Source organism: Haliaeetus leucocephalus, unplaced genomic scaffold (assembly GCF_000737465.1).
Source record: "Haliaeetus leucocephalus isolate CR32 unplaced genomic scaffold, Haliaeetus_leucocephalus-4.0 Scaffold373, whole genome shotgun sequence".
Lineage (NCBI taxonomy): Eukaryota > Metazoa > Chordata > Aves > Accipitriformes > Accipitridae > Haliaeetus > Haliaeetus leucocephalus.
Window position 1 is genome coordinate 3,267,102 of NW_010972809.1, and position 13,026 is coordinate 3,280,127.

The 13,026-nt window shown below is 37.7% G+C and overlaps 1 protein-coding gene across 2 annotated transcripts in view; it reads left to right on the forward strand.

The window, feature by feature from the left end:
* MYLIP (myosin regulatory light chain interacting protein) overlaps positions 1-11,547 on the forward strand; it is a 15,728-nt gene extending 4,181 nt beyond the window's left edge. Inside the window, exons 3-7 of one of the 2 annotated variants that reach the window (XM_010573177.1) lie at positions 5,932-6,117; positions 6,875-7,072; positions 7,408-7,572; positions 9,377-9,797; positions 10,167-11,547. In XM_010573177.1, the coding sequence (XP_010571479.1) occupies positions 5,932-6,117; positions 6,875-7,072; positions 7,408-7,572; positions 9,377-9,797; positions 10,167-10,256 (1,060 nt within the window). In that variant the 3' untranslated portion in view covers positions 10,257-11,547. The remainder of the gene's footprint in view (positions 1-5,931; positions 6,118-6,874; positions 7,073-7,407; positions 7,573-9,376; positions 9,798-10,166) is intronic. The other variant, XM_010573178.1, reaches the window with a different exon arrangement.
* The last annotated feature ends 1,479 nt before the right edge of the window (positions 11,548-13,026 follow it).

Here is a 13,026-nt window from a genome sequence, read left to right on the forward strand (position 1 = left end):
GGCGAACGGGCGGCTGCGGCGCTGGGACGCGGCCCGAGGAGCTCTGTTCCCGATCGGCCTGCACCTCGTCTTGTCTCGGGGCGGGCAGTGCCGCTGCTGCTGCTCGGGCTTAAAAGCTTTCTTTGTGAGACGTGATGGGGCAGGGAGGTCTTGCCGCTTGCATCCACCTTAACGACGAGCGTGTTTGCCGGGCCGCGTGAGAAGCGAATTGTGCCAAACGGTCCTCCGGGAGAACAACGGCTTTAAGTCTGGCAGGATAAAGTCGCACAACGGTAGAAACTATTTTGAAGTGAATCGTTTGTTGAGCAACGTACGATTTACCCAGATGTACTTCAAAACGGGCAAAGTTATTTGTCTTGTGTAATATGACCGAAAATCAAATATACCTATGTAAGCCATGACAATTTAAAACAGTGTGTTGGATTCTAACAAGCCACACAATCTCATGAAGCATTCAAAAGAGCTGTGTTTTGCCAGACTTGAGATAGGCAGTTATTGTTTTGGAAGCTGTCAAAAATTCTGTGTGATGTTTGCCAGTATCTGAATTTTATTGACTAAGTACATTGTTTTTGCGGTGTTATCCAGTTGTATTCATGAATTAGTTAAAATTAAGAACTGGCTTGTTGAATATTTTGAGCAGTTAGATACTTAGAAAATCAGAAAAAACCATCCTATTATCCTATAGCATTGGCTACCCAGTGCAGCAGTGTCATGGTATTTGTTACAATGCAATAAAGCAGTCTGCTGTAATAGACACCAGGGTGAGTTTAATGGGTCTGTTTGTCTAAATCAGAGTTGAATTGCAGTTGGTAACCTTTCACCCACTCTGCCGAGAGCAAATAAGAACAAAGATACTGAGGAACATAACTGTATCTGCAATGGCTTTGCTTGTTCAAATGGAGTGGCCTTATATATGCTTTTAAAAACAGAATAATAGTCTATAGATCTTTGTCAATATATTTTTAGGGAGAACGATTATGCCTCTTAATTTTGATTCCTTTAGACTGCAGAGTTGTAAATTTGCTTCACAGTAGGAAAGAGCCTTACCCTGTGGTAAGGAGTGTCATACCCCAAAGAGAACAAACAGTTCCTTGGGACTTATGCTAAGATTCTTGCCAGTAGTCTGGCAAGAGAAAGGGTTCTTTTGGCCATACTTCTAGCTTAGGAGTCATTAGTCATATACAGATACTTTTTATTGGTAAAGGATTGGTGGTTTTCACTTTTTCCACTGACAGCTAAGTCTAGAGCTTAAAAGCTTTTAATATTGTCTTCAGATTTCTATTTGCCCTGTTTTCCTTTGCTTGCTTAAAGTAGTAGAAACAAAGTTTTCGGTGCAGAACTTTGATTCCTAGTGCACATAATTGTCTTCAATGAGTTAAAGATAAATTAATCTTGTGTTATGTATATTCTACACTTTTCATAGTACTTATTTGGTGGGGTTGTTATTGCCAGTTCAGTTGTATGAACACTTAACTAGGTGATTTGCCTCCTGTAGGGATTTCATTGTGATGAAATACTGACACGTTTCTGGTAGTGCTCTTCAGTATAGTCAGCCTGCAAAAATTGCTTCGGAGGGAGGCAAAAAGCAATTGATATGATATCTAGGTTTGTGACTTTGGTAGCTGTAGTTTATTCTGAAATGGGCTATCTGCTGAAATCTTCTTGCAGCCCCACTCTTCCTACATTTGTATCAAATTATTTATGTGCAACTAAAATACATTAATCACACTGTACATTTGACTTTACTGACCATTTTAATATGCACATAGAATTTAAATTGTATAAAAAGCACTGGGGGAAAAATAAGGATACAAAATGAATATAAAATCATCAGTGTAACTAGTGCTTGAAGAAAGCATGTGATCCTGTTCTAATTCTAAAACTGCTTTTTCTTTTTTTGGAAGGGAAGAAATTCTGCCGGGGCAGTGACTAATGAAGTATAGCTTTGGCAAACTTGGATGTTTTGTCCTCTAATCAGTATTTCTATGTACTGTTTTCAACTACTAAACTCAAAGAAAACGTTCCGTAATTGAATATACAGGAATATCTAGCTAGCATGAGGTATGGGGGCGAAACTAGGGCTGGTCTATGTTGTATAGACTGTCTTTTGTACTAATGCTGTCATGTGTAGAACTTGAGCTACAAGTGCAATGGAAAGTTCTGTTTGTTCTTAAAGCTGCCACTAGTTGTTCAATGTCCCAACATGTCTGGCAGATGTTAAGATGACTAGGAGCCACAATAATTGGTTGCTAAAGTTCAGAGTTGTGAAGACTTGTTTTCTATGAAGATTTAAAGGTGAAATGGAACTTTGGCAAGAGTAGTAACAAAGCTGCAGAATGTGCCAAGAGAATATTGAGGTGGGTGGGGTAGGAAACATACTTTTGTCTGACTTGAGTTACTTGTCAAGTCTGTAACAGTTAATGTGTCATGTATAACTGAAGTGGTGAATAATGCAGAAACAAAACCAATTAGTTTCTTATATAGTGCTTAAACTTAGACATTCTACTAGTGGTGTTGTGAATGTAACCTTTAGAGGACTTTAGTTAGAGACAGTTCAGTTCTTAGATTTAAAACAGCTCATTGTTTGAAAACTTGCTTGGTGAAAATTCCATTAAGCATAAAATACACTGAAATAATTCCTTGGAAAAACTGAGTACACTTTTACTGCACAATCTGAGTATCTTCAGAGGTCGGAAAAGCTTTAACAATTTTTTCATTGTATCTAGATATTCCTAGAGAGAGGAGGGACAGTGGATTTAGTGCTATTAAGTGATAAGGTCACAATATAATTTACAAAAACTTACATAAATACTTTCTGGTAACTAATAGAATCTGTAATATGGCCACGTTTTCTATGGATGATCTGTTGGGTCCTTTAGACTTGGCAGAATTAGATAAGGAACTGCCTCAAGGCTTCTAATGCTTTCGTTTTGCTTGACTGTACTCAGCAATAAAAGCACATTCTTTTGCCTTTTTGTTTTAAGATCAAAAGACCTTTTTTAGTTTTGCGTGAAGGGAAAAGAAGTCTGCTTTTGTAATCAGATTTTGGCTGGTGTCAAGTTTTGAACCTTGAAGAGGGATGATTTTGCAATGGATATTAGTATAACTTTGGGGAAGTGCAATCTTAGGCTGGATGGGCTAATCAGAATCTGCACTAATCAGAATCACTTTTCCAGATGTCTAAAATGTTTGCAACCCTCACTATCTTTCAATTTCTAGGTGCTTATCCTTCCTCAAACACACTTAAGGACTCAAAATAAAAAAAACAGTGAATTTGCTACTTGAACTTTGGTTCAGGGCAGCTGCTGTAGCAGATCAGTATGAAGTCATTCACTGTCATTCAAAAACTCATTTCACTGACAGGCCCTATGTTAACTAGTTTCCGATCTATTATGGGTGCAGTGTAGGCAATGGGCTTGGACCAGCAATGGGTTCTTTAGGTGTAGACCAATGACTTTGAGAGGGACTGTTAAATACAGGTGTTTGTCTGTTTTCTCTGACTCAGCAAAATAGCTTACCATAGTGTAAGCCCAGACATGAACTTGCATAGTTCTAGTTACTTTGCAATAACTGTCCTTTATACATGCCATACCTTTGTCCCCTTTATCAGAAAAGTGCAAAGTAGCTTAGATGTTTTCCCTGATGTGATAGGAGCTGGTTATGGGAAGCTACTGTACATTAGCTGATGTGATGCTATTTCACATTGTACATTAAACTTGTCTACCTATGCCATTACTGGCTTTTTATTATTGGAATGTGACAAGCTGTGCTTCTGCTGTAGTTGTTTCTGTAATGCATCTGTATTTGCAGGAGCAATCTTTTGTTTTTCAGCTCCCCTCTTGATGTCAATAAGGCCTTCCCACCAAGGGGAGAAGACTGACTTTTCCCTGTGTAGTCAGTGCTGTTGTATGCATAAAATAAACTGAAGATAAAAACATTTAGGTGTGGTAGTTGTAAACATGCTTCAGCTGATGAGAATAAAATTGTAAGATATTTCTTTGAAATACTGTATGTGTAATTAGTACACAGTTATAATGACTGGAAAACCTGTTCTGAATAGAGGATCAAAAGTGCATGAAAAGCCATTTATTTTATGAAATGTTGATTGGAATTAGGGAAATGCCTACTATTTGGATTTGTTTCAGCCATAGTGTTTTAGTAATTCATCAAATACTTTGTCTGGATTTATGAACTGAGCCCCAACAATAGGAGTATGTACAACCAATGCATTTTAAAAGCCACCGATATGCCTTTCTGTGGCCCAAGCCAAAAGAGTTATGAATTAGCAAGGTAGGAGAAAGGGATTGGAGCAGAGGTTTGGGACTTGCTCAAAAAAATCCTAAACAAGGAATAACTTGCTAACAATGGGGACAGCTGTACTGTTTGAAGCTCTGGTCCTCTTGCCACTGAAACTTGTATCCTGCACAGAGCAAGGATATTGGCTTCCACCAGACACCCACTAGAACTACTGAAGTGTAGATTGATGTCTAGACATCAGAATGATGCAATTAAGCACCTTTGTCACAACTGCAATGAAGCTCTAGCATGCCTCAAACTGCTTGCAAAGGGAGGTGTTGGAGCTGTGATTTGTTGCAGGAAATGGATTGTAGGGCAGCTTATGGGGTAATTTAATACCTATTTTTCCCTGATTGCAGAAGTTCTGGATATGGGGCATCTTATGGGCCAGTATTTTCTTAGCTGCAGCATTTACTGTACTGGAGCTAAGAATGAACACAAATTTTCTAAGTTATGTAATAATTCATAGTGCTGAAAAAGTAGGCTTATTTGCCCTTTTCTGCAATGGAGTTGTAGAGTGCTACAACAGGCTATACATAAGATATTACCCAAAATTCCTGTTGGAAGGAAAGCTAATCACTTACTAGCATCTCCAACTTGAGATGAGTGGTTCAATACAGATTCTTAAGAAAAGTACATTACACTTAATTTTGGAAAAGAAAAATGTAAATGTCTATTACTATGGAAGCTAAGACACATCCCTGTGCATACTAGGCTTCATTTCTTGAAAGATTTTTTTCAGTGATATGTAACTACTTCTGCATCTGGTTTCCATAAATGTGTTGAGTCTTAAGAACAAATGCTAATAAATTTTTATTGTCTTCCCTGAGGGGAGATAAGGATGAATTTATAGCAGTTAAGGTAGACTATAGGGGAAATTAGCAGGCTGCTGTTAGTGTTGGTGGAAATTTTGATTTTTCTAATTAACTGACCTATTAGATAATTAAGAGCAGCTTTGAGTTTTCCAGCTAGTTGTCAAACCTGCCTTGATCCCAAGTGTAAAGGTTGGTCTGACAAATGTGCTTACACAGTAGTTTTTGTATTTTATTCCACAATGCCTTTTCAGATGTTCCAAGTTATTCTGTTAATCATGTCACTGGCAAAAAGCACCATCTTACCTTTGACTGTGGTGGCAGAGGCATTTCAGCTGTGTAGAGAAAGTGTGACTTCTCCTGTTGCTTGATAGATGTGTGTATGCTGGTTTGGGCTGGTCTTCACAAATTTGCTTTTCTGAAATGCAGAATAACTTGTAAATGGCAACCAAAGAAATTGAAGCCTAAGAAACTAATCCAAATACATTTCATTGATATTTCACTCACTAAATTGAAATTACTAAGTGGCCTTAGGAGTTAAATCAGTTCTTAAGAACATGATGTTGAAGTGCTCATTTCTTTTAATAGTGCTTTTAGATACCATGTTCAGTTGTAGCCTCATCTTTAAGTGTAAGTGAGTAATAAGATGGAGTCCCTTTTCTTTCTCTTGTGCCAGACTTTCTCTATTTGGTACATTAATTGAAAATTCTTGATTACCAAACTAATGGTTACCAAACATATCCGAGATGTTATTTGATACATATCTTGATTACAAACATCTTTTAACATTTTCTGTAAGCGAACATTTCTGATTCCATTGCAGGCATATGTTTTTCTTGCATATAAAAGAAGATCTTCTCGCTGGTAATCTTCAGTGTTCTTCAGAGCATGCAATTGAACTTAGTGCATTGTTGGCACAGATGAAGTTTGGAGATTATAACCAGAACACTGCCAAGTACAATTATGAAGAGTTGTGTGCAAAAGAGCTCACCACTACCATTTTGGAGAGGTAAAAAGAACACAGTGATATAACCTCCTTTTTGGAGACCAAAAGCATAAAATTGTTGTGCCCTTAATTGCTGATGCTATAGTGTATCTTGTGGTGTTAAAAAAAAAATAGCTTGGGTAGCTTTGGAGATCAAAACACAACCTGAATGTTTAATATTCTGATTTCAGTTCATTTTTAAGTTTGCTTATGAGTATTTTATTATTTTGAGCAAAAGCTGTTGAACTCTAGTACTTGGGGAAATACAGGTATCTAAATACTTGGAGCAGGGTAATCAAATTGCGAGTATGTCTTAGACCTACAGTTGTGAAAGAAAGTAACAAGAATTTATGTGGCTTAGTACCCTTACACTGAGAAGTAAACAGGATTCCTGAAACACCTTCATAGCTTGATTCCTGAATATCAAGAAACTTTCAGTGTGTCATGCTTTTCTGTAGACTTTTTTAGTTATGACCTTAGTGGTTGTTGAGGTAAATATGTTGGGTGTGGGGCGGGCTGTTAGTTGGAAAGCCTTGATTACATGTAGCTTTCTCATTTCTAAGCAAATGCACAGTATTGTGTCCTGAACATTCTCAGGATGTTTTGGTAATTTTCACTTCCAGTTCATGATTACTGGAAATCTATAGCCAGATAAGGCAGGTCAGGAGCATTTAATAATCTGTTTAACTAGGTCATCTAAAAACCCATGTTAAAACAAGTTGCTGACAGTAACAGTGCATACTTAAGTTATTTCACCTATCCTTCATCTTTTTATCAACAGCATTATTGCAAAGCACAAGGAACTAGAAGGTTTAAGTCAAGCTTCTGCTGAATACCAGGTTCTACAGATTGTTACAACGCTGGAGAACTATGGGGTAGAGTGGCATTCAGTGAGAGATAGTGAAGGGCAAAAACTCCTTATTGGTGTTGGACCTGAAGGCATATCCATCTGTAAAGATGACTTCAGTCCTATCAACAGGTATGTGTTTTGTGGAACCATTTTCATCTTCCATTTTTCAGAAGTACTGAGTATGCCTCTAATTTTTACATAAATCTACAAAACTGCTCTATGAATTACTAAAAAGAGCTATTGGGACATAAGGTCTGAGGACACTACCTGCTTATAATCCAGATGACAACTGGCCTTAATACTCTTGATTTTTACATGTATCTTTGAGGTGGCATGTTCAATCCATCATTACAGACAACAGTCAGAGATCACTGTAATGTCTGATAGAAGTGCACTGTAGTAGCTTGTGGAAAATGCCCTTATTAAAAGCTAAATAACCTTTCGTTCTTTATATTCATTTATAGGATTGCTTATCCGGTTGTTCAGATGGCAACTCAGTCTGGGAAGAATGTATATCTGACTGTTACCAAGGAGTCCGGTAATAGTGTAGTTCTCTTGTTTAAGATGATCAGTACAAGGGCAGCAAGTGGACTCTATAGAGCAATTACAGAGACACATGCATTTTACAGGTCAGTATTGCCGCTAGAGTGAACTGCTGCTGGTCTTCTCCACAGTATTTGAATTAAGTGCTTAAGTGGCCAGCAGTCTGACTGCACTTCAGAAATTCTCTGCAAAATTTCATTGTGTTTGCAGCTTCTACTTTCTTAAGTCCAGAAACTGAACAGGTTTTTGCTGCTTTCCATCTTGTGGGGTGGGAGTACAAGACAAGTAAGCAAAATTTTTTCAGTTACCACTACAAATAACAGCACTTCAGAATATAAACTTACTGTGTTCTTTGATACTTCATAAACAATACATATGGGTTTTGTCCCTGTGTAAAAGGGAGGATGAGAGAGCAAAGGATAAAAAATTCTGTCCTTCAGAATATGTAGGTGTAGCTCTTGCCTGTGTACTCCTTGTTTCTCCTTTATTTGGTTCCTCCAACTGCTAGAAGTTACCTGTATGCCACCTTCCCCTCCCATGTATTTAAATCTTCCTACAATTCCCCTGTCCTTGCTCACATGCCCAGGATTTTTTTTCATGCCAGCAGCTATCCATTGTCTTTATCCTATTGTTCTTTGATGTTCTTTGAGGTAGGGGTGCTATAATCATTTGTTGATGGCTGATTTTTTTTAGAACCCCTTTTCATTCCTACTGTGAGGTCCAATACTGATCAGTAGAACTGTCAAAGATGCTTAGTGGTGTTTTCTTGAAATTAACTACCATGTATCAGTTTCAATTACTTTGTAAGAAGAATTGTACTTAAAGCAGAGGAAAGTACATACACTATGCAAAGACCTGTCCAGCTTCTCAAATTAACATCATTTTAATACAGTTATGGCAATTAACAACAACTAGTTGCCTTACTAACCACTGCAGCTAATCAGCAGCTAACCACTGCTTATTTTGTGAGCCTGATGTTAAGCATGTCTTGTTCTGCTCTGTAATTATATGCCCTTGCACTGCTGTTTTGCACTCTTCATACTTTTTTCCAGGCTATTAAATCATTATATAACTTCTTAAACAGTCTTAACTTTGATCTTTGTCTCTGCTTGTAACTTCTGCTGTCCTTTGTCGTTTCTGATTTTAATTTAAGCAGAATTTTAGTTAGGCAATGGCATTTGGCCATAAGCTTAGATCTTGGACCTTAGGCCCTGTGACGCTGTAGTCCTTATGTTCTGTGTTTGTGTCTTCTTTCCTATGTTGTCCAGAGAAGTGATAGGCCTCAGTAGGCTTCTGCAGATTTAACTGTATCACCGAAGTATGTGACAAGCATGGTTAGGGTAGCTGAAATACCCAGTGGCAAATACAAATGCCTTAATTTGTCTATACTGCATTCTCACTGGTTCCCTTCAGATGATATAATATGAGTATATAACGTACTGAGTGGAAATTTGGTTAAAGACGTTATTTGACTCCATGCTAAAATTTTTTGAGAGCCTGTCTAAAAGAGGTGGTATGCCAAAGACTATTAATTGGAATTCTTTAATGCAGTGTTTGGAAATTACCATGTGAAGAGGTGTTGCCAAGCTGAACTGTAGATTAAGCAAGTGTTGGCTGTTAGTTAGCATAATGCCTTAAGTCCCTTCCATAGGCCGACTCCATTTTACTAGACATGTCACAGTCTTGAAGATGTAAAATAACTGTCACTTTTCCATTTTGTACTTTTCAAAGTAGAGTTGTCATGCAAACAACATTCAAGATCTTAAATATTACCTCAGACTGCTCCATTTACTTTCAGTGCTGTTACTTCAACTTTGGGAACAAATTATTGTAGGGATAGGTTTATTGGTATTAACTAACCAAGTTTGCATTTGTCCTATTGTTTTATAGGTGTGACACTGTCACCAGTGCTGTCATGATGCAGTATAGTCGAGACTTAAAGGGCCACCTAGCATCTCTATTCCTGAATGAAAACATTAACCTTGGTAAAAAATACGTCTTTGACATTAAAAGAACATCAAAAGAAGTTTATGATCATGCAAGGCGAGCTCTTTATAATGCTGGCATTGTGGATCTTGTTTCAAGAAGTGACCAAACCCCACCAAGTTCCCCCCTTAAGTCTTCGGAAAGTAGCATGAACTGTGACAATTGTGAGGGTCTTAGCTGCCAGCAAACGAAAGCTCTGCAAGAGAAGTTGCGGAAGCTAAAGGAGTCCATGCTTTGTATGGTGTGTTGTGAAGAAGAAATAAATTCAACCTTTTGTCCCTGTGGCCACACAGTATGCTGCAAGCCCTGTGCTGCCCAATTACAGGTAATTGCAATGCCATTAAGATATGAGTTACCAAATATGTGGAAGTTTTGGGTTTCTGTATACTTAACAGTCATGGATTAATATGTTTATGTTGATATTCCAGTAAAACTTATTTTTAAAATTTTGTTGTAAACTAATTCCAAAGAACATTGTGTTTAGAAGATGTGTTTTAAAGGTAAGTTTTAGCTGTGCTAGTTTAACTTGCGGTGAGGGTAAGGATTAGCTGCATATTTCTCACAATACCCTGTTTTAAATATGGAGATTATGGAAAAGTGCTTTGTTATTGTGCAAATGGAAGGAAGTCTCCAATAAGTGTAGAGACTCTCAAAATATGAAGTAAACTAATTTCCTAATGTTTTTCCTTTCCAGTTGTGTCCTGTTTGCAGATCTCGTGTAGAGCATGTCCAGCATGTGTACTTGCCAACCCACACCAGTCTTCTCAATCTGACTGTGATATGATCTACGTATACACTTTAAAACCCATCATGTACTTTTTAAACTGCACTAATATGAAATGCAACCATTGATTGTGAAGAAGGCAATCACTCTGGCACCTATCTACGATCACAAGCAAAAAATACTGCTTTTTTAAACATAGAATATTCTTTGTTCAGCATGTCCAAAATGGTTTGGGACATCTTTTGAGACCAGAAGTGTAATCAATTCATTTTACTTAAAAGGAGAATGATGCATAAGTTTGTAGCATGGCAGTGTTGCCACAAAGCTAGGTAACCCTGGAGAAATGTGGTGTCCACATATTGATATACCCAGCGGGAGCAATGCAGCCTTTTGTTTTACACTCTCTAAATCCTTTTTAGTACAGTCATTCCATTTATTTTAATAGTAAGACTAGCTTTTACAGTATCAGTTTAGTATGGCTCATAGTTTCTGCTTTTAGTAAACTGCTTTAAAGAGGAGAGAACTTCTTTTAAAAAAAAAATTGGTTCTTAAACTAAAGTTACAAGGCTTCATCAAGCAGCTGCATTTAACTCTGAATTCTATTAAATAGAAAACAATTCTGAGAGAAGAGCTTTGGAAGGGTAGGACAAGTTAATCTGAGTGTTGAGGGTGGGTCAGCAAAGTCTTCTGGCTGGCCTGTGGAAGCACTGTTCTGGGACTTCCTTCACAGCTCTCAATGGGCAAGGTGCTCCCAGGTTTCCCACATCCAACTTGGCTGGTGATCTCAGGAGCTGCAGTCAGCTGCCCTTTAAGTTGACTTTATTTTTGGAGACTGATTTTAAACTATTAAACATGTACCATTAATTTCTAAAATAAGGGTTGTGTATAATTTTAAATGCTTTCTTCAGTTAACATCTTTATTGGGTAGGTCATTTCCTGCTAAAATGTTTTTAATCTCCACCCCCCTACTTGGGCATTTTGGGCTCTGGTTTCCTAGTGTATTCTCCAGGGTACAGAGGGAACTAGAGACCATGTTTGGGTGCAATACTGGCTTAATCAAAGCTAGAAAAGTACACTGTCACTTTACTGAAATTTTCTGACTATACTTTTCATATTGCCTTAATGTAGCAGTAATGTGTGTTTATGCATCTGTTTCTTTGCACAGACATTTTGTCAAAATATTAAAACTCTACTTTTTTATGACACATTAGCATATAAACCTTACTCTAAGAGGGTATTTATTTTTTCACTTTGTAAAGAAAATTTTGTTTCCTCATGAAGCAAGAGCTTTGTCCTATATCGTAGGCAATTTCTGTCTTTTTATATTCAGATTAATAAAGGACTTTAAAAATCTACTTTGTGCTATTGATAAGACACTAATTTTGTTCTGAAATTCATCTGAGTTGTTACTGAACTGAAAATACAGTATGAAGTATTTTCATGTTTACAGTCTTGAATGTTGTGTCATGTTTTAAGTGGTAATGAAGCTTCCTTAGGTGCATGCAAATTTCAAGAGGGAAGATGACTGACATGGTATAACCATCTTTGTTCAGGCAGTGTACTTTAAAAGAGCTGACATATTCCAACTGTAAAATAGCCTTCAGAATTAACTTTGTGGAGAACTTTTCCTACAGTAAATTGCCCCAAATGTATGCAGTATATTCCAGTGAGATGAGAGAAATGAAAAAATGCAGCTTGAGAGCAGAGTTGGAGTTTCAGCAGTCCTCTCTAAGAAGGTTCTTAATTACAGATGCATTGGTGTCTTTTTTTTGACTGAAACTGTTCATATTTACTAACTTAAAACTCTGCGTTCACATTCTTGAAGAGATGGTGCTCTGGCTTAGCCCACTGGTAAGCTGAAGGATGTAAGACAGTGCTGGGATCAGCCCAAAGCTCTCTGGAATCCATGGGGCTCTATTCTGGTGAGTGTGAACTGAAGTCACTTAACTATGACCTTTTAAAGTGATTTTATTGCTATCTAAAACAGATTATTGCAGAATAGCATCTCCTAATGTCAAGACAGTTGTCAACATCAGGGCTTGAAGCCCTGGACCTAAAATTATTTTAGGCTAGCTTTGAAACCCTGCTGATGAGGGAAGGGGGAAGGTGGCTCACAACTAGGTGAGGAATTCTGAATACAATTGCTCTTTGTCTCAGTGTGAAGTGCATTAGGGACAAGATAGCTTACCCTTTTAAAGATGAAAACTTAATCTCAGCAAGTGTGTGCTACTGAATTCACTTTCAAAGATGACAAAAGTTCTGAAGAAAAGTTGTGTTGTCCCTGTATGCCACTTACAAGGAAGGAATGGGTATGCAAGTGTTTTCAGAGAAGACTATCTGACTGCCAGTGTGCAACAGTGCTAAAGCAAACCTTCCTCGCTTCCCAGGATTACTTTGTTCTGTGCTAACAGTTACATTAGTAACATCTAATCCATCATCCTATGGCAGCTGGCTGAAACGGGTTGTAAATTAATATAAATAGATGTTAATACAGGCATTCTGATTTAAAGCATTCAACAAGATCAAGCTGTTAAAATAGGCAAGCATTAACTCCAGGTCCTTGTAATTAAATTGGCTGTGTAATTAGACATCCCTAATAAAAATAATTCCAGTAGTTAGAACTATAATCAAAGTGAGGTTTGACAGGTTATATGGCATCAGTGGAATTCGGGCAAAGCCTGTGACTTCTGTAAATATATTCTGCCTAGTCTTGAAAAACTATGCAGAGGATGGGGCAGAAGCGGTGAGGTACAGGTCCGGACAAGAGTCTGGCAAGTACTGGTTGTACCTGAGGCTGTTGGGAGTCTAGTTCTGTACTGGCAAAGGAGAG